At 43.2% G+C, this 24,879-nt stretch overlaps 1 protein-coding gene across 1 annotated transcript; it reads right to left on the reverse strand.

Moving 5' to 3' along the window:
• Nucleotides 1-536: 536 nt before the first annotated feature.
• LOC113143890 (NLR family CARD domain-containing protein 3-like) lies at nt 537-24,879 on the reverse strand. The gene is made up of 7 exons (XM_026329511.1): nt 24,741-24,879; nt 12,075-12,185; nt 10,152-10,345; nt 8,201-10,049; nt 5,941-6,117; nt 4,202-4,375; nt 537-758 (listed from the first exon to the last, which is right to left on the reverse strand). The coding sequence occupies exons 2-7, from the start codon at nt 12,131-12,133 to the stop codon at nt 569-571; spliced, it is 2,643 nt and encodes an 880-aa protein (XP_026185296.1). The 5' UTR covers nt 12,134-12,185; nt 24,741-24,879; the 3' UTR covers nt 537-568.

Consider the following 24,879-nt stretch of genomic DNA (forward strand, 5'->3'; position numbering starts at 1 on the left):
CATTCCTTCACATTATGGATTAAACTGTTCACTTCTAGAATTAGATCAGACTGAAGTGAAATGATCACAAACCTTCAATTGACCTGATTTGCTGATTCAGAGCCCACATGACCTCTGACAGAACCTATGACTCAGCCCACTGCTCTGGTCTTCACTGTGACTTTAAGGTGAACCAGGATTTGGTTCAGACTGGGACCCAGTTTCCATGATGACCGACCAGGCCAAAGTGAACCAGTGTTTGTTGGACTGAAATGCAGTAATTAAGCTCAAGCTCAGCTGCCTGACATTGATCTGGATAAAAGACTGTTTTTGTGTTCCTGACTCACTGACTTCATCAGCAACAGTCGTCTTCACATCAACTCAAACACATGATCACAACAAGCTTCTGGCTGATCTGATTGGCTGACTGTTGTCTCTCTCTCTGTCTTTCTGTCCAATCCTGAAGCCTGTCCCTGTTCTCCTCTCACAGCTTCACTGAGAAGGTTGGAGCTTTACAGGAAATTCTGGATCTTTGCTTTGATACTGACTGGGTTTAGTCCAATCCTGCTGAAAGCACCACGGACTGACTCTAGCCCTCTACTGACCTCAGAGTCTGCAGGCTACAGTCTGAACTCTGGACAAGATCACACAGCTGCTGCACTGCTGGATCCTTCAGGTTGTTTCCTCTCAGATCCAGTTCTCTCAGATAGGAGGGGTTGCACATCAGAGCTGAGACCAGATAACCACAGCTGGTGTCTGACAAACTGCAGCTCCTCAACCTGAATAAAGAACCAAAGATGTGACGTTAGAAACCAAAGTTCCTGCTTGAAAGTGTTGAATGTTTTAGGATGTGTTCAGAGCTGAAGAAGGTTTAGAAAGTAGAAGTTTAGAAAGTGGAAACTCCAAACCGCTGAAGCCAACAGGATGCAGGTTCAAAGCAGTCCCATCCAAAAAGGGACAAAGAGCTGTCATTAATATGAATGCCAACATGCTGCTGTTTCAATAAAGACGGAGTGACTTCAGCTCTGAAACTAATGCAACCACAGGGGGGCACAATCCAGTGTCTCCATGTGCCAGTCCCAAGTCCAGGTAAATGCAGAGGGTTGTGTCAGGAAGGGCATCCGATGTAAAATTTCAGCCAAATCAAACATGCGAATCACAAATATGACTTCCATACAGGATCGGTCGCGGCCCGGATTAACACAACCTCCACTGGTACTGTTGACTTACAGGGTGGACTACTGTTGATCGAAGAAGGAGAGGAGAAAGGCGTGTTCGTAGGCAAAGAGGTAAGAGGAAGGGCAGGAGTGTAGGACTTAGAATAGGGACTTTGAATATAGGAACTTTGTCAGGGAAATCTAGAGAGTTGGCTGATATGATGGAGAGAAGAAAGGTGAAGGATATCTTGTGTGTTCAGGAGACCAGGTAGAAAGGTAGCAAGGCTTAAAGATTAGGAGCAGGGTTCAAGCTGTTTTATCATGGTGTGGATGGAAAGAGGAATGGAGTAGGAGTTATCCTGAAGGAGGATTTTGCTAGGAATGTTCTGGAGGTGAAGAGAGTGTCAGTGAGTTAGACGAGAAGGAGAAATTCTGGAGGGATATGGATGAGGTGATTCAGGGTATCCCTAGTGGTGAGAGAGTGATGATTGGGGCAGACTTCAACGGACATGTTGGTGAGGGAAACAGAGGTGACGAGGAAGTGATGGGTAAGTTTGGTATGCAGGACAGGAAAGCAGAAGGACAGATGGTGGTAGACTTCTCAAAAAGGATGGAAATGGCTGTAGTGAACACATTTTTCCAGAAAAGGGAGGAGCATAGGGCGACATATAAGAGTGGAGGTAGGAGCACACAAGTTGATTACATCTTGTGCAGACGTTCCAACCTGAAAGACATCAGTGACTGCAAAGTAGTGGTTGGAGAGAGAGTAGCCAGACAGCATAGGATGGTGGTGTGTAGGATGACTCTGGTGGTGAGGAAGATGAAGAGGACAAGGGCAGAGCAGAGGACCAAGTGGTGGAAGTTGAAAAAGGAGGAGTGTTGTGGGGCTTTCAGCGAGGAGCTCTGGGAGGTCAGGAGGTTCTTCCAGATGACTGGACAGCTACAGCTAAAGTGATCAGGGAGACAGGTAGGAGGGTACTTCGTGTGTCATCTGGACAGAGGAAAGCAGATAAGGAGAGTTGATGGTGGAATGAGGAAGTTCAGGAGTGTGTTAAGAGGAAAAGGTTAGCTAAGAAGAAGTGGGACACAGAGGACAGAAGAGAACAGACAGGAGTACAGGGAGATGCAGCGTAAGGTGAAGGTAGAGGTGGCAAAAGCCAAACAAAGGGCATATGAGGATTTGTATGATAGGTTGGACACTAAGGAGGGAGAGGTGGATTTGAACAGGTTGGCGAGGCAGAGAGACAGAGATGGGAAGGATGTGCAGCAGGTCAGGGTGATCAAGGACAGGGATGGAAATGTGTTGACAGATGCCACAAGTGTGATGGAAAGATGGAAGGAATACTTTGAAGAGTTGATGAATGAGGAAAATGTTAGAGAGCACAGAGTAGAAGAGGTGACTGTTGTGGAGCAGGAAGTAGCAGAGATCAGTAGGGATGAAGTAAGGAAGGTGTTGAAGAGGATGAAAAGTGGAAAGGCAGTTGGTCCTCATGACATACCTGGGGAAGTATGGAAGTGTTTAGGAGAGGTGGCAGTAGAGTTTTTGACTGGGCTACTTAACAAGATCTTGGAGAGTGAGAAGATGCCTGAGGAATGGAGGAGAAGTGTACTGGTGCCCATCTTTAAGAACAAGGGAGACCTGCAGAGTTGTGGAAAATACAGAGGAATAAAGTTGATGAGTCACACAGTGAAGTTATGGGAAAGAGTAGTGGAGGCTAGGCTAGGGTCAGAAGTGAGCATTTGTGAGCAGCAGTATGGTTTCATGCAAAGAAAGAGAACCACAGATGCAATATTTGCTTTGAGAATGCTGATGGAGAAGTACAGGGAAGGCCAGAAGGAGCTGCATTGTGTCTTTGTAGATTTGGAAAAAGCGTATGACAGGGTGTAGAGAGAGGAGCTGTGGTTTTGGATGAGGAAGTCTGGAGTGGCAGAGAAGTATGTTCGAGTGGACATGTATGAGAGCTGTAAGACAGTGGTGAGGTGTGCTGTATGGGTGACAGAGGAGTTCAAGGTGGAGGTGGGACTGCACCAAGGATCGGCTTTGAGCCCCTTCTTGTTTGCTGTGGTGATGGACAGGCTGACAGATGAGGTTAGACAGGAATCTCTGTGGATCATGATGTTTGCAGATGACATTGTCATGGTGCAGTAAAACAGAGTACATGTGTGTAAATGAGAGGGCTCAAGTAGAACAGTGAGGTTACAGGGAGTAGAGGTGAAGAAGGTGGAGGATTTTAAGTACCTAGGGTCAACAGTCCAGAGCAATGGAGAGTGTAGAAAAGAAGTGAAGAGACGTGTGCAAGCAGGTTGGAACGGGTGGAGGAAAGTGTCAGGTGTGATGTGTGACAAAAGAGTGTCAGCAAGAATGAAAGGAAAGGTGGACAAGACAGTGGTGAGACCAGCAATGTTGTCTGGTTTAGAGAGTGGCACTGAGAAAAAGACAGGAGGCAGAGCTGGAGGTAGTAGAGCTGAAGATGTTGAGGTTCTCTCTGGGAGTGACGAGGATGGATAGGATCAGGAATGAGGACATCAGAGGGACAGCTCATGTCAGATGTTTTGGAGAAAAAGCCAGGGAAGCCAGATTGAGATGGTTTGGACATGTTCAGAGGAGGGACAGTGAATACATTGGTAAAAGGATGCTGAGGTTAGAGCTGCCAGGAAGGAGGCCTAGAGGAAGACCAAAGAGGAGGTTCTTGGATGTAGTGAAGGAGGACATGAGGATAGTTGGTGTGGGTGAGGAGGATACAGAGGATAGGGTTAAATGGAGGCAGATGATTCGCTGTGGCGACCCCTAAAGGGAGCAGCCAAAAGGAGAAGAAGGAGACTTCAGCCTTCAGCTCTGAAACACAGGTAGGGAGCCACAGGTGGAGCTGGCAGAGCTCTACCTGTGGCTCCATCTATACAAACTCATGTTGTGCAGCCACATTTCTCTGAGAGAGAAAACAGCCTTTCCCATGAAGAGCCTCAGTGTAGATCAGTCTAATATCAGCCTCATGTCTGCAGTTTAGTGTCAGCACAAATTTCACATCACATTCATCTCAGCACACAACCTAAACATGGGGTCTGACCTCAGAGTCTCCAGTCTACAGTCTGGACTCTGCAGTCCACCACAAAGCTGCTGCACTGCTGGATCCTGCAGATTGTTCAGACTCAGGTCCAGTTCTGTCAGATGGGAGGGGTTGGACTTCAGAGCTGAGACCAGATAACCACAGCTGATCTTTGACAACCTGCAGCCCCTCAACCTAAATAAAGAAGCAAAGAAGGAGATCCAATGTGACACTGATGTTGATGACAATGAGGATGGTGATGATGATGATTACAATTCTTCTTCTTTTCATTAGAATAAAGAGATGAGATCAACTTGATTAATCCCTGAAGGGAAATGTAGAATGATAATAATGAGAAGAATAATATGAGAACAGTCAGAATAATAGTAATAATAGTCTGACTATATCATGATATTATTGTCAGCACATGGGAAGAGAAGCTGCTTTCCAGCCAACAGCAGAATCAATCTAGTTGATGGCTCATACTGTCACTGTGCAGCTTTAAAGTTTCCTGCTTAAAGTTTGTTGACCCAGTTCCAAAGTGCAGCAAAACAATGCATTGAATTGTTCCTCCTTATTCTATCTGAGCCAAGGAAGCTCCCCCAGGCTCTCCTGTCTCCTGTCTCTTCCATCTCTGCATCTTCTTCTCTGGCTTTATTGGCTGCAGCCTCAGCACAGCACAGAGGTAAAGCAGCAGCAGCAGCAGCAGCAGCTCAGACACTAAACACAGCTCAACCACCTGGACACATGATTTCATCTGTGTGTCTCTGTGCTCCACATCTGCTTTCATTTCTATGGGATCAACTTTATAGAGACACTGTGGATTTGTTCTTCACAATGAGATTTGGATTAGGGAACAAACTGGGTGGACAGTGTCAGGACCAAAAGCTGCTGGCTTCAGTTCAGGAACAAAAACTACTCAAAGCTTCTTCACACAGCATCAGGATTTGAGGCCTTGGCAATGACAACAGGCTGAGAACTGCTTTCTAATGGCCCAATCCCAATGCACAGACCAGATCATGTCCTTGTGTTGGGACTGAGCCCCACTGTGTCATTGGCCACTAAACACAAGCTTTGGAATGCCATTCATAGATTGTTGACAACTGACTGTGTCACATGTTTTCTCTGAGTTTCAGTGAGAAAAAGCAGATAGAAATGCAGAGAAAATCCAACATTATCGTCAGCAAACTGATGCTTATTGTGTGGTTTTTGGGAAAAAGCAAGACCCAATGTCCACTACAGGGACGTGTTATTCCCCAGAAAGAAGTAGGACTTTGTTTCTCACGTCCCAAAGTCTTCACTTCTATTCCAAAATGGAAATATTCCAACCTTTTTCCTTCTGGCTCTCAGGAGGATGTCAGATATTAGTCTGGTCCAATATTGACATATTGTTGGGATCAAAACTTGGACAAACACTGGACAGTTTCAGTTGAAACAGTTTCAGCTTTGGACTGTTTCCACAGTTTGTTTAGAAACACAAAGGATTCAGAACAACTTCCTGACAGATGACATTTTTGGGACACTCTGTTCTTCAAAGCTTCTATTGAAAGAAACACATCATTATTATGACTATTCAATATGAGTGAACACACATTATTGAAGACAGCTCAGTGAAATGAAGTGAAACTGAAGGAATCATTCTTAGTCTGCTGAGAATAGAAGAACAATGAAAACACTGAATGGAACAACCAACATTCACAGGAGCTTCAGTTGTGGATTCAACATCTAAGATCTACAATAGGAACAGTCAGTCAACTGACCTCAGAGTCTCCAGTCTACAGTGTGGACTCTGCAGTCCACCACACAGCTGCTGCACTCCTGGATCCTGCAGGTTAAGGTTCATACTCAAGTCCAGTTCTGTCAGATGGGAGGGGTTGGACTTCAGAGCTGAGGCCACGACTTCACAGTGAGTCTCTGAGAGTCCACAGTGAGAAAGTCTGCGAGGACACATATATTAGAAAAGCTGTTATTATGACAGAGACAATATATTGAGTTGAATCACTTGATGTCAAACAGGGACATGTCCTGTTGTGTCTTCACATCAGTGGTTCAGCTGATCTTCTCTCAGTGGGTTGGACATGAAATAAGAATTCTTCTCACTCTCTGTCACACTGCACACGCTTCATATTTGTTCTGCTTTCATCTTGGACAGGAAGCAGAGAAAACTCAGTTCCTTTGGAACTTCCACAACAGGCCTGTCCCTGTTTATTCCAATGTTGGACATTTGTTCACATGTGGCAGAAAAACATCAGTGTGTGAAGAGAAACAGGAGAAAAATGTGTCCCATGGAAAAACCATTGGAAAGAAAAAGAAGAACTGTGTTCATTCACTGGACAGAGAGAAAAAAACAACAGGAACATCTGCAGCTTTTGGACTGACACCATTTGGAACAGCTCAAGAACATCTGGGACAAAATCCAGCTGCTGTCATTCTCACAATAAACAAGAGGAACATTATGGTGATGATCACCCAAGTGAAAAATCAATCTATTGTTTCAGACTTCAATTCTACTTTTAGCAGATAAAGTGTGTTCACACATTTTACCAAGTGTATTTGTGCTTGTGTTGAAACGTAGTAAAAGTACATTTTTGGTGAGTCTAGAAAGTACAAGATTAGTCAAAGAGTTACTGAGACAAAAAAAAGCAGATTCAAAGTAAATGTTTGCAAAGTATATTGAAATGATCTCATTACTTCATTAGTCATTTAGCAGATTTCTTCAAAGTGCACTTTACTTTCAACAGATTTTGAAGTATATTTACTGATATTTTCTAAAGGTCTGTTCATGGTTTGTGTTTTTACTTCAAATTGTCTCATTCTCTTCCAAATATAATACTATGCCTCCATTTAACTTGAGCTCTATTTCAGTAGACTTATTTAAAGTACACAATGTATGTGTTCCTGGCTGTGGTAAAGTGGACTCTTGGAAGTGGTCTAATTCCTGTGGACAAAGGTTCACTTCAAAATACTCTTTCATACTACATGTTTACTTCATGTATTTTGGATGTTTGGACAGAATTCTTCGGAGAACTATGCAGAATCCTGAAGATCACTAAAATCCATGTTAGTCCCATAGTGGTGCAGCCAAATAATACTTTGACCTCACTACTAGAAAACACAAACTGTTGTTCCTGTTTATTGTTATTGTTGTTACCTTGAATGACTTGTTTTGTTCCAAAGCCCTTAAATGGCTGGATTTAATAGTGTTAGAGTTCAAATCAATATTTGTTGGACTGACGGGTTTTGGACTTTGTGTAGGAGTTCAGATTATTTTCAATTCTTTTAGAACGTCTTCAAAGTGCACTGGAATTTTCAAAGTAAGAGCATTTGAGAACATGCTAACAGGAAGTAGTGCTTTTAGTCCAACATCATTGGATTGGAATCGAAGTAAAGTATCTACATTTCAGACTCAGTGTTTGGAGAATCCATTCAGAGGGCATTGTTGGTGTATTTATTAAACACACAATGATGCTTATAGTGGACTTATATTTACTAGGAATATCAATCCAATATCATTGCGTCTTTTAATGCAATGTGTTCAACTTGGTTGCAATTTAACACAAAGTCAGTGGCTCGTTTTCACAACAAATACTCAAATACTTTGAAAAATATACTTTGCATACTTTTTTCACATTTCAAACCTCATTCTATTGTATTTCATACATAGTTCAAATGAGTTCAGAGTATATTTCAAGTACATTTACTTTGGCTCAAAGTCTATTAGTAATACACTGTCAGTTTAATGTCACTATAGATTTTTGACATTTACAACAAGTCAACTTCAAATGTTTCATGTATATTTTAACAGTAGTGTAGTATTTTGGGCAGCAAAAGTACCCAATAATATGTGAAAAATAGGTTTTTCATGTACTAAAGCAGATTTATAGTGCAGCTTCCAGCAACTTCACTGGTTTCATTTTAACACAACTTCAAGCATTTAAAAGTATTTCAAAAGTATACTCAATATACTTTTAGAAATTATACAAAAATAGATTTTTTTCACTTGGGCACATCTGGACTTACTTCGCCTTTCTGCAGTTCCTCACAGCTGGAATCAGTCTCCGTCGTCCCTGGTCTGATGTGTTGTACTTCTTCAGGTCCAACTCATCCAGAACCTCCTCTGACATCTGCAGCATGTAGGCCAGAGCTGAGCACTGGATCTCAGAAAGTCTCTTCTCTGATCTGTTCCCTGACTTCAGGAACTCTTGGATCTCCTGATGGATTGAGTGGTCGTTCAGCTCCATCAGACAGTGGAAGATGTTGATGCTTCTGTCAGGAGAGATATCATCTCTATTCATCTCCCTCAGGTTGTTGATGGCTCTCTGGATGGTTTCTGGACTGGTTTCTGTCTGAACCAGCAGGCCTCCTAAGACTCTCTGGTTGGACTCCAGACAGAGTCCATGAAGGAAGCGAACAAACAGGTCCAGGTGGCCACTTTTACTGTCCAGGGATTTTGCCATCATTATTTTGAGGAAGTCATCCAATGTTGTATGTTTTTCCAGGGACATGACTGTCACATGAAGGTATCTATCTTTATATTCAATATGGGAGTACATCTTCCCCCCCAGGAACTTCTCCAGTACCTGTGTCTTCCTGTCAGTGTAACAGTGGACCATGTAGACTGCAGCCAGAAACTCCTGAACACTCAGATGAACAAAGCAGTAGACTGATTTCTGGAAGATCACACTCTCTCTTTTGAAGATCTCTGTACAGACTCCTGAGTACACCGAGGCCTCTGGGACATCCAGACCACACTGCTCCAGGTCTTCTTCGTAGAACATGATGTTTCCTTCCTCCAGATGTTCAAACGCCAGCCTCCCCAGCTTCAGAAGAACTTCCCTGTCAGCCTCTGTCAGCTGCCATGGACTCATCTCATGTCCCTCATGGTACTTGTGCTTCTTCCTGTTTGTCTGAACCAGCAGGAAGTGTGAGTACAGGTCAGTCAGGGTCTTGGGCAGCTCTCCTCTCTGCTCTGTGATCAACATGTGCTCCAGAACTGTAGCAGTGATCCAGCAGAAGAGTGGGATTTGACACATGATGTGGAGGCTCCTGGATGCCTTGATGTGTGACATGATTCTGCTGGACAGCTCTTCATCCCTGGACCTCCTCCTGAAGTACTCGTGCTTCTGGGCGTCAGTGAAGCCTCGGACTTCTGTCAGCCTGTCCACACATGTAGGAGAAATCTGACTGGCTGCAGCAGGTCGAGAAGTTATCCAGATCAGAGCCGAGGGAAGCAGATTCCCCTGGATGAGGTTTTTCAGCAGCTCGTTGACCGAGGCCTCCTGTGTGACATCAGAAACCACCTTCCTGTTGTTGAAATCCAGTGAAAGTCTGCTTTCATCCAGGCCGTCAAAGATGAACAGAACTTTACAGACAGCCAGCTGCTCTGCTGTGACCTTCTGTAATGTTGGATGGAAAACATGGAGCAGCCTGAGAAGACTGATCTGCTCATCTTTGATCAGGTTCAGCTCCCTGAACGAAAGCAGGACCAGCAGACGGACGTCTTGGTTTTCTGAGCCCTCTGCCCAATCCAGACTGAACTTCTGCACTGAGAAGGTTTTTCCAACACCAGCGACGCCGTTGGTCAGAACCACTCTGATGGGTCTCTGCTGGTCAGGGCAGGCTTTAAAGATCTCGTGGCACTTGATTGGAGTGTCATGGAGGTTCTCCATCTTGGAAGTGGTCTCCAGCTGCCTGACCTCATGTTGGGTATTAACCTCTTTACTCAGTCCCTCTGTGATGTAGAGCTCAGTGTAGATCCTGTTGAGGAGGGTTCCACTTCCTGTTGCATCAGGTCCTTCAGTCACACGTACACATCTCGTCCTCACACTGGTCTTATGTTGATCTAAAACCTCCTGCAGACCAGAGTCCACTGGAAGACAAGAAAAAGGGTCCAATCAAACAGACGTTTGTGTGACACAGAATCTCGACTGTGAAGGACCAACTCAAATGTAGAACAATCAGTGAGTCCTACCTGTTCTGGGTCTTTTTCCACACTGGGGACAGGGACAGTCTCCTGGTGAACCAGACTGGTCCCAGTATGAGGTGATGCACCCTCTGCAGAACCAGTGTCCACAGCTGGTAGAGACTGGATCCTTCAGGACATCCTGACACAAAGCACAGCTGGACAGGCGCTGCTCCTCAGAGACCTGAGTCCTGCTCCTGTCCCTGTGGACATGAAGCAAACTGGGATTAGTTGAGGTGGAGACATGTTGAGTGAGGAAACTTTCTTATTGTTTGACTGGACAGAAGCTGGAAACTCCCAGCTGTCTCCCAGTTGGTTTTAAATCAGTTTTCCTCCACAGCTGAACTGGCTGATAATGAAGTTTGGAATCTGATCAACATTCAACACTGAGTTTGTCAGTTTGCAAAGGTTTGCAGCTCAACATCAAGATGATCCAGTGAGATGTTCATTGAGGGAAAGAAGAAGAGAAATATGGTGAGAAACAGAAAAAGTGATAAGACAGAAACATTTCCATGTGACAGCAGAAATAAACTTATCAAACAATGAGACTCCTCAGTCTGAACAAAGGAGATGGAATAATTTTACTAACTCAATGAAAAAGAACCAACTTCCTTTTCCAAAGTGCATCAATGACACCACGTCTGGAAGTGGATCAATCCCTTCAAAGCTGCACAATAACAGCAGGAAACTGAAGGAGAACTGCATGTTGGAGTTTTTTGGAAGGGTTTCAACCACTGCATTCCTGATGCAACAGCAGCACCAGGGGATTGCAAACATAACGCTGGGAACAACTAGGATGTTTTCAGTCACTGCCACTGTAGACACAGGCTGAGCTCTATTTAGAACAGCCAGAGGCCTGAGCTGCTCTACATGTGGAAAGATGTGTTTCTATTTCCTCAACTGCTTTAGTTTGACTTAGTCTCATTATTATGTGTGTGTGTTGTTAATCAACTGAAGCATTAAAGGGACAAACTGCATCTACAGCTTTAATGTCTGTGAAGATTCTCAGTCCAGCTGAAGTTATCTAGAGGTTGAGTTATGACAACTGGACTTCTAGTTTTTAGGTCGAAAGTTTCACTACTCATCCAGGTGGCTTCATCAGTCTGAGGGAAAGCTGGACTGGAACGTTTACTATATCTTTCAGGTTGGCTTCAGTCCACCCCTAGTTCCATAGGCTCATTAGGTGAGAGTATGTAAATCAGGTGAAGTAGCAGTCAACGTGGCCCAGCATTACATCATCTGCTCGGGGACCTATGCATGGATCCTGTTTGTGGACTTCAGCTTGGCATTCAACACCATTGTCCAGACATCCTCTGGTCCAAACTCACCCAGCTCACTGTGCCAGCCCTGACCTTTCAGTGGATAACCAGCTTTCTGACTGACTGGAGGCAGCTGGGCAGAACCACATCCAGCACCTGCTCAATCAGGAGCCCCCCAGGGATGTGTGCTCTCCCCCCTGGTCTTCTCCCTCTACCAGAAGGATGAAGCCAGAACACAAAGCTCTCCAATAAACTGCTGATCCTGCTCCACAACCTGGAAGTTTCTAAAGGACTGAGCTTTTCGCTGGGACAGACACCTGTCAGAGACACTGAGAGGAAGACGGAATCTGACTCTGGACGTAATGGTAAAAATGTCAACTCCGAAAAGCAAGATGAGAGGAGTAGGTGGGATGAAGAACAGATCCAGAACAGATGCCCGGGCCACCTCAGCTGGTTCCTCTCGAAACCAGGGAAGGGTTTTCCTAACAGCAGACCTGGGCTATGAAGTGGCCTGGTAAGATCACAGACCACCTGAATGGTAAAGGTGAATGGTCTTATACTTCAATAGGACTTTTCTACACTCAAGTCAACTCAAGTGGTTTTTACACTCTTTGCCCATTCACCAATCACACACTGGTGGAACAGTCAGTTCACAGTAGAAACAGGCTCTTACTTGGTGTCTGGGGGTCCAAGTTCAGGACTGAAGACTCCTTTGGAACAGTCCTTCTTCATAGACAGACAGATGGATCCTGGAGAACCTGGTTTTTGTCTGCGATACCGACATCTGCAAACACAAACATGGTTTTATTGATATCCCATCAGTCACTGATCAGTTCTCTGTCTCTGGAGCTCTGAGTCCACAAACTGCTGATCCTGCTCCACAACCAGGAAGTTTCAAAGATTCTACAGGACTGTGCTTTTCTCTGGGACTGACAGCTGTCAGAGACGCTGAGAGCAAGATGGGACAGAACTCAGGATGGAGCTGAAGTCAGAACCACCCACTGGGATAAGCAGGATGCTGACAATTGGCTGGTAACCATAGCAACAGCAGACAGAGAGGAGATCTAACTGACACAGCCTGACGTCATTTTATAACCAGACATTGCTAAGCTAACTTTAGCTAACTTTCATAAATACTCATGTAATGAGCTGAGTGACGTCAGCCAAGGAAACTAGTTAGCTGACGTTCCATAAAGATACACAGACTGAGACCACATTAGGATCCAGGCCTGAACCTTTGGGGAAAATAATCTGGGATTTTTTTTGAGAAACACCACAATATGTGATTTTTGTCCTTCTCTATTATTTAGTGAACAGAAGTTTTTTACTGGCAGTGACAGCAGGAAGATGAAACAACATCCTCACATGCACTAGTGGTGCTGAGGGTCACTGCTGTTAAATATCCTATATGAAACTGGATTCCTGCTTTTCCTGGTCTCTCTAGAACCAGTTGATCCAGGCTCCAGAGGCTGAGCTCAAAACTCGTCACTCATCACCTCAAACTCGTCAGTACTGCAGCAAGCACAGAACAGACAATTCTCTTTTCTTCCTGCTTCTGAAGAGTGCAGATGCTTTTCTGCTTGCTCTTGCCAGCTTTACTTTGCTTTTATTCCTTTTCATTTTTATCCAATGGTTTTATAATAAACTTTATAAACATTATTTTACCCTCTTTAACTGGACTTGAAATTTTAGTGAGAATTTTGCTTTTACTTTTTAACACCTAATCTGGCCTATTGTGCGACTACAGACAGGGATCATTTATTTTTCAACATGTATGGAAAAGAAAACACATTATGTCAAAACTGCAGGATATATCTTCAGGAAATCTAAAGTGGGAACTGATCAGAATGAAGCCACCTGGAATAAATTTGGTGCCAAAGCATCACAGAATTATAAAGGATAATGGTGGCTCCCCCGGAGTATATGTAGGATCATCAAACATACAGCTCAGAAACAGGTTTCAACCACTGTCAGGTCTAAATTCTAATGAGCAACAAATCTCTGCTGTGACTGAGAAACAAGCACAAAAAGTCATAAACTGTTGAGTGTGTCTTGAGCAAGGCACCGAACCACCAACTGCTCCCTGCGTGCCACAGCAATGGCTGCCCACTGCTCCGGGTATGTGTAAATGCAATTTCCCCATTGTGGGACTAATAAGGGTAATAACTTAATTTAACTGAGCAGATGTGGAGTGAGACGGATAACCTCCTCCACTCTCTGAGGCCCCAGACTGGGTCTGGACGGTCATCTGAAAAGCCAAAGGCTCCTCTGAGAGAAGAGAGGAGTGACAAAAACACCCATACCTCATCAGCCAAAGATCCCCCCCTGGTGGAATCAGGAAACAAAAAACAAAATGGTGCCTCTTACCCCAAACTTGGCAAGGTCACAGGTATTATCATGAACACCAGTGAATCCATCCCCCCAGAAAACACCACTACCTTTGCCAACCAGGAGGACGACCTCTGTCCCTCGATCAATTAAAACTCCACCAGCTCCACCACAACAACCCACAGCCAACACTTACAAAGTTAGTTATGGAGTTTCACAAGGTTCTGTGCTAGGACCGATTCTGTTCACCCTGTACATGCTTCCTTGAGGCAATGTCATTAGGAAGCACTCTATTAATTACCACTGCTATGCAGATGAAAAACCTTGGAGTTATTTTTGACCAGGACATGTCCTTTAACTCACACATAAAACAAATCTCTAGAACTGCATTCTTTCACTTGTGCAACATTGCCAAAATTAGGAATATCCTGTCTCAAAATGATGCAGAAAAACTAGTCCATGCATTTGTTACCTCAAGGCTAGATTACTGTAACTCATTACTATCTGGATGTCCCAATATCTCCATAAAAAAATCCTCCAGTTAATCCAGAATGCTGCATCCAGAGTCCTGACGGGAATTAGCAAGAGGGATCATATTTCTCCTATAACTCCTATATTAGCTTCTCTTCATTGGCTCCCTGTAAAATACAGAATATAATTTAAAATCCTTCTTTTAACATACAAATCCCTTCATGATTAAGCTCCTTCATACCTTAAAGACCTCATAATACCATATTATCCCAATAGAGCACTTCACTTTCAGAGTGCAGGTCTACTTGTGGTTCCCATAGTTTCAAAAAGCAGAATGGGAGGCAGAGCCTTTAGCTATCAAGCTCCTCTCCTGTGGAACCAGCTCCCAGTCTGGGTTCAGGAGGCAGACAGTCTCTGTACTTTTAAGGCTAGACTTAAAACCTTCCTTTTTAACAAAGCATATAGTTAGGGCTGGCTTCAGGTAACCCTGAACCATCCCTTAGTCAATAATAAATGGATGTTTTAATAAACGGACTATTTGAGACCATATTTATCGCCTCTGCTTTATCGATCAAATGAACACGTGGAGCTGAGGGAGAAAATTCCACTTCCAACAATTCGGTGACCCCGATGTGATCGTAATGGAGGACTGGTTGGTAAAACAGACGGACGATTGCAATTGACACCGGTCCGGGGACTACTTAAAAAGGCAAGCAGACGCCTATTATCTTTAAAAGTCTGCTATTGAATATTCCAAATTATACGGTGTCAATAGTAAATCACACGTCTGTCCAAATTTTTAAATACTGAATGAACCAGTAAAAAACCTGTGTAAATAAGTTAAAAGAACAGAGATAAGTAAAAGAATAAGAGTAAAAGTGAAATATAAGAAGAAAAGTGACGTTGTGAAGTTTGAAAAGAAAAGAGAGAAGAGAAATAGGAAAAGATACAGAGAAAAAATGGCTAAATTATAAAGATAAGAGAAGGTTGAATTAACAATTCGAGTATAGTGTAGTATCCTCGGTGTGGTTGCCACCTAATCCGACGGGAGAAGGAAACCACTGGGTTAGAGTCCCTGGCGGGGGATGAGATCCGCCTAAATTCTTAACGCCCTCCGGCATGGCTGCCATCGACTCCGACGGGAGGAGAAAACCGCTGGGTTAGAGTCCCTGGTGGGATAGGGTCCACCAAAATTCTTAAGAAGGACCGTAAGGTTGGAGTCCATTCCCATAGATGTATGGGATAAAGTCCTGAGGAGGGGTACCTCTGGGGAGTGTTGGTTCGCCCCTAAAGACCCACATTGAACAACAATAAAAGCAGTACCCACGGCTCCATAAGAGCCGGTAAGTGGCGAGTTGAGGTAAAGGTACAAGAGAATATAAAAATAAAAAAATAAAAGCAGGTTCATTTACCGGTAAGTGTAAATAGTTTCCCCTCTAGACTATTTTGTGGGGTGAAACTGATAATAAGCATATTGACTGTCATATCACTGACCACAGTTATGTTGATTTTGTTTTTCTTTGAGAAAGGTTTGTAGCAGCCGGAGAACGCTACTCACTCCACTGAGATAAGACCTGGTATGTTCTCCTCCCTTGAGAAAGAATTGCTACAGCCAGGCTTGAACTGCACACTCCAGCTGTTTACTTCCACCTGCCCTCCAGCCAGTAAACGATGTCTTTGCATTATTTGATGACACCACATCAAACGCAAGTGGTCAGAACCGCGCTGGATGGGACCGTTCAGAGTGGGGGAGAGGACATCCCACGCAGTGAAACTGCAAGGGAAGGGTGATGTATGGTGTCACTGGAGCATGTGCACACCAGCAGAGGAGCCAGGTAGAAGGTTGAGTGACATTAAAGAGGCTCTGGCTGCTGAGGCAAACACAGAAGGGGACTCAAATAAGTAGGTGAGAAGGTTTCAAGTTCGTTGTCCCACTGGTGGACAGCCATATGGAGTGAAATAAGACTTTGGATCCAGAAAAACTGCTTGCTAAGCCTTCTAGTATGCCACCAGTATTTTATACTGTACTTTTATACTTTTTATATTTTTATACTTGTATATTTTTTGCTGCGCTTGTATTGCTTCCTTCCGCTATTACTGAATTAGTGCCTTTGCTAGTTTCAGAGTAGGGCAGTATGGGTCAGCCACACAAGAACTTTACCATAGTTGTAGTAGTAGGGCTTAGTCTAATGACATTGGTGGGAATGCTGCTTTGGGAGAAATATGAGCGTGACCAGACCACTGTGACAAGAGGTAAGAGAGCAGTAAAAACCAGCGACTATTGTCTGCTCTATTATGGAGGTATTGAGTTGAAATATGTCAAGGGGTCCCCGACTTCTTTTCAGTTTGATCTGTGTTCTGTCATCTCCTGTGGCAGGTATCCCGTGGCGGAGGAGGGTTACACCTACAACTACATTTGCCCTCATCCTGGCAGGGCTCCTGTGCTATGGTTCGCTTAGCCCAATCGCGCTGATTGGGCATGCTAATAAGGTTTCCATGTTTCCCCTAGGTCCCACACAGTCAATTCCAGCGAAACTTACCCACAGTGCCGCCACATTCCCCTCTCGGGGGGACGTAGGGCTAATTTTGATCTCACACAGGGCAGCCCCACATACATTGATGCAATTGGAGTTCCAAGAGGGGTACCTGATGAATACAAATTGGCAGACCAGGTGGCAACAGGGTTTGTAAATGTACCTATAATTTCGGCATTCTTCCCAGACACTCCCAACAAAAATGTGGATTGCATCAATTACGTACATTACAACCTGCTGAGATTGACCAATCTCACTAGTGACGCCACTGAGGGCCTCTCGGAGCAATGGGGTCCCACTTCCCTAATGACGGCACAGAACAGAATGGTGCTGAATGTTATTGGCTGAAAAAGGGAGTGTGTGTTCTATGTTTGGGAATCTGTGTTGTACTTTCATCCCTAACAACACAGCTCCAGATGGGTCCGTCACCAAAGCTTTGAAGGGCCTATGGACCCTGTCCAGGGAGATGCATGAACACTCAGGTATTAATAACCCCTTGGATGATTGGTTCAGTCACACATTTGGCAAAGGGAAGACGGCAATTGTCTGTTCTCATTTCTCTCGGTGGTATGGTCACTGCTCTGGTATTGGTGTGGTTGTTGTTGTATTCCCTGTATTAGATCTCTCTGTCACAGACTCATTGTGACCACCAGCAGGTGGCTCTCCGGATGCCTCTGCTCACTCTAAAGGGGGAGGCAGCGGAGGTTGAGGAGGAGGAAGACGTTACGATGGCTGTACAATAAAAGTTTTCCTATTTTTGGGTTGGTCTCTTGGAGGAGAGATCAAAAGGGGGAATTGTGGGAAATATTAGCTTTATTTCATTATAGCTTAAGGTATAAGGCATTATTACATTAATTCAATTCAATTCAATTCAATTTTATTTGTATAGCGCCAAATCACAATACAAATCATCTCAAGGCACTTTACAAAAACTAAAGCATTTGGTTTGTGCAAAACAGCAGCAAGCATGACATGAACATGTTTTTCAGTAATTGCAAGGCTTCTCACAGTGCAAGAAGTGAACTAGACATAACATCAGATAGGATGTGCCTGTTGCTTTTGTTGTTGTACTCTGTCTTGCAGGACAGGTTGACCTCTGCCTGGAGGCATAGCAACAGTGATACATCAGGTCATCCCACCGTTCTCAACCTGTGGGAGAGGAACACGCCAACTTCCTCTGACCCAGAGCTCTGCAACTGCTTTATTCAGTGTGTTTTAATAAACGGACTATTTACCGCCTCCGCTTTATCGATCAAATGAACACGCGGAACTGAGGGAGAAAATTCCAGTTCCAACATTATGCTGCTATAGATCTAGACTGCCCAAAGAACATCAATGCACTGAGCTCCCCTACCCTAATCCTCCCCTTCCTTCCCTTCCCCTCTCTTCCTCTCCTCCCCCCTCACATGTATATTCCACCATTGAATCCTCTAATATAGGAGAAATATGATCTCTCTTGCTAGTTCCTGTGAGGACTCTTGCTGCAGTATTGGAGTTTTTGGAGTTATTTCTGACCAGGACATGCCTGGTCAAAAATAACTCCAAGGTTTTTCACAGTAGTGCTGGAAGCCAGGGCTATGCCATCTAAAATAGCTATATTTTTAGAAAAGCTATTTCTGAGGGTTTTAGGCCCAAACAGAATAACTTCTGTTTTCTATGAATTTAAAAGTAGAAAGTTACTGGTCATCCAGGCCTTTATGTCAGTTAGACACGCTTGAAGTCTGGTTAACTGGTTTGTGTTATCGGGTTTCATAGATAGGTACAGTGTGAGTGTCATCTACATAGCAGTGGTAATCAATAGAGTGCTTCCTAATGACATTGTCTAAAGGAAGCATGTACAAGGTGAACAGAATTGGTCCGAGCACAGAACCTTGTGGAACTCAATAACTAACTTTTGTGCACATGGAAGGTTCATCATGGACATGAACAAACTGCAGTCTGTCCAATAAATAGGATTGAAACCATTTTGATGCTGTTCCTGATACCAGTCGCATGCTCCAGTCTCTGTACTGTGGTCAGTAGTGTTGAATGCAGGTCTAGGAGAAGTATAGAAACAAGTCCATTATTTGAGGCTAAGAGAAGATCATTGGTGACTTTTAACAGTGCTAGGATTTTAGAAATAAATGGTAGGTTGGATATTGGTCTATAATTAGCCAAGACTCCTGGATCAAGACTAAGTTTTTTGAGTAAGGGTTTGATTACTGCAGTCTTAAAGGCCTGTGGTATGTAGCCTGATACTAGACACAGATTTACCAAGTCTAATAATAATGAGTTAATTAATGGCAGACTTTAAGATGTCTAGTCGGGATGGGGTCTAAGAGACACGTTGGTAATTTAGATGAAGCAACTACTGATGTAAATTCAGAGAGATCTATGGGAGAGAAGCAGTCTAAACATAACTGAGGTCCTACAGATGATTCAAGAGCTACTGTAGTAGAAAATTCATTTATTGCAGATATAGGAAGCATCTGCTGAATTTTATCTCTAATAGTTGTGATTTTATTTGTAAAGAAACTCATAAATTCATCACTGCTGAGAGCTAAGGGAACACTGGGCTCAACAGAGCTGTGACTTTTTGTCAGCCTGGCTACAGTGCTGAAAAGAAACCTGGGATTGTTCTTATTTTCTTATTTTCCTCTATTAGTGATGAATAGTATGCAGTTCTGGCTTTATGGAGAGCTTTTTTATATGTTAATAGACTGTTTTTCCAGGCTAGAAAAATTCCTCTAAATTTGTGGAACGCCACTTCCTTTCCAGCCTTCGTGATGCCTGCTTTAAGGTACGAATATGTAAATTATACTATGGGGCTAATCTTCTCTGAATCACTAACTTCTTTTTCAGAGGGTCCACAGAATCAAGCATTTCACGCAGTGAGGTTACAGCACTGTCAACAACATGATCAATTTGGTAGGGAGTGGGATTGAAGCAGCTGCCCTCCACTATGTTTATACTTGGAATAGATGTAAATAAAGATGGAATCATTTACTTAAATTTATTAACAGCTTTGTCGGATAAACATCTGCTGTAGTCGAATTTTCTTCCAGACGCTGCATGATCCATCATTTTAAATTCAAAAGTTATTAAAGAATGATCTGACAAAACAGGATTTGGGGGAAAAACTATTAGATGTTCAATTTCGATGCCATAGGTCAGAACAAGATCAAGGGTGTGATTAAAACAGTGGGTGGGTTTGTTAACATTTTGAGTGAAACCAATTGAATCTAATATAAAATTAAATGCAATGCTGAGGCCGTTATTTTCAACATCTAAATGAATGTTAAAATCTCCCACTATAATGACTTTATCTGATCTAAGCACTAAATCAGACAGGAAGTCAGGGAATTCAGTTAAAAACTCTGAGTAAGGAACAGGTGGACGGTACAAAATGACAAGTAGAACTGGTTTTTGTGTTTTCCAGTTTGGATGTGAGAGACTAAGAGTGAGGCTCTCAAATGAGTTATAACTGTTCTGAGGATGAAAGTTTAATAATAAGTTTGAGTGGAAGATTGCAGCTACTCCTCCACCTCGACCTGTGCTTCGAGGAACATGATAATTTTTATGACTGAGGGGGGTTGATTCATTCAGACTGACATATTCATCCTGCTGTAACCAGGTTTCAGTAAGATAAAGTAGGTCAATTTGGTGATCAGTTATCAAATCATTTACTAACAGAGATTTAGATGAAAGAGACCTGATATTTAATAGTCCACATTTGACAGTTCTGTTTTTCTGTTCAATAAGAGGAGTGGTCTCAATTTTTATTAAGTTTTTATGAATAACTCCTCTTCTGTTAACTTCTGATTTATTTGATTTATATGTTCGAGGGGCAGACACAGTCTCTATGTGGTTTGAAGGGGGCGGCGGCTCTAAGGAAACTGCAGAGAGGCGTTTTAGACTGAGTCTCTGCGTCCCGGTCCCCACCCTGGATTGTCAGGCTTTAGGTCGGCTAATAAACTCGGCCAGATTTCATGACCTCATCCATCTCCCTCCAGAATTTCTCCTTCTCGTCTAACTCACATCCAACCTGTGGGGCATAACCACTGACAGCATTCAACATCACACCTTCAACTTCCAGCTTCAGACTCATCACCCTATCTGACACTCTCCTCACCTCCAGAACACTCCTAGCAAAATCCTCCTTCAGGATAACTCCTACTCCATTTCTCTTTCCATCCACACCATGATAAAACAGCTTGAACCCTGCTCCTAATCTATACGCCTTGCTACCTTTCCACCTGGTCTACTGAACACACAAGATATCCTTCACCTTTCTTCTCTCCATCATATCAGACAACTCTCTAGTTTTCCCTGACAAAGTCCCTACATTCAAAGTCCCTACTCCAGGGTTTTTGGGGATGAGGTGTAGGGGTGACAGAGGAGTTCAAGGTGGAGGTGGGACTGCACCAAGGATCGTTTTTGAGCCCCTTCTTGTTTGCTGTGGTGATGGGACAGGCTGACAGATTAGGTTAGACAGGAATCTCCGTGGACCATGATGTTTCCAGATGACATTGTCATCTGTAGTGAGAGCAGTGAGCAGGTAGAGGAAAATCTAGAGAGGTTGAGGTTTGCTCTGGAAAGGAGAGAAATGAAGGTCAGCTGCAGTAAAACAGAGTACATGTGTGTAAATGAGAGGGACTCAAGTAGAACGGTGAGGTTACAGGGAGTAGATGTGAAGAATGTGGAGGATTTAAAGTATCTAGGGTCAACAGTCCAGAGCAACGGAGAGTGTGGAAAAGAAGTGAAGAGACGTGTGCAAGCAGGTTGGAACGGGTGGAGGAAAGTGTCAGGTGTGGTGTGTGACAAAAGAGTGTCAGCAAGAATGAAAGGAAAGGTGGACAAGACAGCGGTGAGACCAGCAATGTTGTCTGGGTTAGAGAGTGGCACTGAGAAAAAGACAGGAGGCAGAGCTGGAGGTAGCAGAGCTGAAGATGTTGAGGTTCTCTCTGGGAGTGACGAGGATGGATAGGATCAGGAATGAGGACATCAGAGGGACAGCTCATGTCAGATGTTTTGGAGAAAAAGCCAGGGAAGCCAGACTGATATGGTTTGGACATGTTCAGAGGAGGGACAGTGAATACATTGGTAAAAGGATGCTGAGGTTAGAGCTGCCAGGAAGGAGGCCTAGAGGAAGACCAAAGAGGAGGTTCTTGGATGTAGTGAAGGAGGACATGAGGATAGTTGGTGTGGGTGAGGAGGATACAGAGGATAGGGTTAAATGGAGGCAGATGATCTGCTGTGGCGACCCCTGAAGAGAGCAGCTGAAAGGAGAAGGAGATTTGTTCTGCCAACTATTTTTAAGGTATTTGAAAAAAACTGTTTATCACAGGCTCAGTGATTATTTAGATAGATTTAGTGTCCTTGATCCATCACAATATGGCTGTGGAAAGAAATGAACAACCTGTCTGACAATTCTTGGGATCGGGATTTTCCTTGACTTGTCAAGCGTTTGATACTATTGATTTTGAGACTCTTCTAGGGAAGCTGCATCATTATGGTGTCAGGTGCATCACATTAAGCTGGTTCAGAAGCTATGTTCATGGGAGGGAGTATGTGAATAGTGTAAACGCCTAAAAGAAGACCATCAGGTGTGGGATCCCACAGGGGTCAATATTAGGGCCACTGCTCTTTATCATATATATCGATGATTTTGTTAATTCCTCAAGTATGTTACTATTAGAGAAATTAAAATGTTACCCTCAAGTTTGTTAATCTGCTTTAAGTCAAAAACACTTTTGAGTAGGGCCTGTTACCTCTTGTCTCTTCCTAAGGTCAGTCTGTTCTGACCTTCACTTTCTGATAAGACACTTAGTATCGAAACCCAGATGTTTTGCAGTTTCATGGGAAACTGCCTCCTCTTTCTTCTTTTATCACGACTGTTTGTATCATAGTATTAAAATGATGTGCTGCCCAGCTAAGAGCCAGTGATCCTCATGCTGTACCAAGGTGCTGTGTGACTGTTACTCCTTGCAAGTAAAACTTCTATATAATCTTACTGAAGTTCGTCCTCTGAGTCTATTTGTTAAAAGAATTTACCTAACAGTTACATAAAATAATTTTTGTTGATGATACAACCTTATTTCTGTCACACAACAATCTAATTTTCCAGTTTTTTTTCAAAACTGTAACAGAACTGTAAAAGGTGAACACGTTAAAATATAACAGAATATTTAAAATATAAATGAAACTAATTTTATTGTCAGTTTGACTTCCGGGTAGGACTTTTAGACTGAAGGGTCATACAGGATCTGCTCTCTCCGCTAGACACGGAGTAATTAACCTGATTGATCTTACCTGTGTTTGTGTTTTAGTCTACAGATATATTCTTCTTCGCCACGACAGTCAAACTGCCAGGTTGTCTGCTCACAACCACCGGCTCGACCCACGATCTCCTGTATTTTCGGCTTACTGCTTCACCCTGCCGGGTAATCTTCGCTTTGACCATGCCAGCTAAGTACTTTGTTTTTCTTGTTTTTTTGTCCCAATGCACTGTTTTTTGGATAAGCTACTCTGAAGAAGAGTCTCCTGATTTTTAGAGTTTTGCTAAGTTGAGCCAGCCACTCATTTTTGCCCAAGAGGAGTTTTTTTGTTTAGGAGACTATTTGTCCTCTCAGTTGGTCCGATAAGGATTAACGCATTATTTGACAGGAGTCGTGACTTTTGTTCAAGAGGAAAAAACATTGTTAGTTGTTGAATAAAAGACTATCGTTTTCATTTTATACCAGTAAGGAGCTGTGCTTTCTGTTTCTGTTTTCTGCAAGAGGAGACTTCCACACCTGAACCCTCTGACCAAGGGAACTTGGTCCTTAGACCATCTACCAGGACTACGTTGAGGTTACCGGCGGTAGGGTCACAGATTTTCCCCGGTGCTCATCCCCACAGACTGGTCATACCATAACGCACGCTGCTTTACTGACTGGAGAAATAAACCTGAATCAATATGTGCAATTTGTCTCGTATTGGTGTTTCTTTTCTGTGTCTACTGCTACAAGCCTGACATTTACTGTGTTCTGTACAAATAGAAATCAAAATAATGCTGACCAGGTCTGCATTAAGATGAATGGCAGGACTATTGAGAGGGACAAACAGACTAAGGAGTTCATACTGAAGAACATTTACATTTTAAGCAACACATCGATGAACTAGCTAAGAAACTATCATGTTGGCTTGATTTTCAAGCTGAGACACTTTCTTCCATTTGAAGTCTCCATCTGAGCCCCACTTAAACTACTGTAATGTTATATGGTGTAATACAGATCCAAGTTATCTTGAGAAATTACAAAAAGTCTTACATGTCATATCATGGACTAAGATAAATGTCCCCTCTGACTTTCTTTTTTATGAAACTAATGAAAAAACTAATGAAACTTACTGAGACCAACTTTTCCCACAATGCTTGAAGTACAATGTAGTTTATGAACTCAATGTCAGACTGTGTGATCTTATCACTTCTCCTTCACATGGACAAAGTCCTAGAAATAAACACATCTTAAGGGGAAAGAAACACAAAGTCCAATGTCCAAGTCTGAGTGTGACCTGTAGAGGCCACAGATCTGGAACAAGCTTGAAAACAACATTAAAGCATCTTCATCCCTGTCCAGCTGTAAAAAGAGCTTAAAGGGAAAGTTGCTTCAAACATACACTGATTCCTAAACCTGTTGATCTGAAAACTAAGTCAAGTGGCATCACTTGTTGTTCTTATGGTATTTTCATTATAATGTCATGGTTTATTTTTCAAGTGCCACTGTCTATATGTCTGGATGTTATTTGTCATTTATGATGTTTGGGTGTTTGAGGAATTTTAGGATATTACACAATATTTTAGGTTAGAATGAGGTTCATGCTGTCTGGGCCCCTATTTACAAGATCTGGCTTCTGGGGACGATGGACAACATGATTGTATTTATCTGTTTTAATGGATTTGTGAAATAAATGAAATAAAGAAATAAAGCTGGGTTTAGTCCAATCCTGCTGAAAGCACCATGGACTGACTCCAGCCCTCTACTGACCTCAGAGTCTGCAGGCTACAGTCTGCAGTCTGGACAAGATCACACAGCTGCTGCACATCTAGATCCGTCAGGTTGTTTCCTCTCAGGTCCAGTTCTCTCAAGTGGGAGGTGTTGGATTTCAGAGCTGAGACCAGATAAC

Source organism: Mastacembelus armatus, unplaced genomic scaffold (assembly GCF_900324485.2).
Source record: "Mastacembelus armatus unplaced genomic scaffold, fMasArm1.2, whole genome shotgun sequence".
In the NCBI taxonomy this organism is placed as follows: domain Eukaryota; kingdom Metazoa; phylum Chordata; class Actinopteri; order Synbranchiformes; family Mastacembelidae; genus Mastacembelus; species Mastacembelus armatus.

Bases quoted from the DNA above. Each gene is read 5' to 3' on its own strand.
- LOC113143890 (XM_026329511.1), bottom strand. From the start codon at position 12,133: ATGAAGAAGGACTGTTCCAAAGGAGTCTTCAGTCCTGAACTTGGACCC. The intron at 10,050-10,151 runs GTAGGACTCACT...CTTGTCTTCCAG, and splicing joins TGGAAAAAGACCCAGAACAG to TGGACTCTGGTCTGCAGGAG. The intron at 4,376-5,940 runs GTCAGTTGACTG...TTCTTTATTTAG, and splicing joins TGTAGACTGGAGACTCTGAG to GTTGAGGGGCTGCAGGTTGT.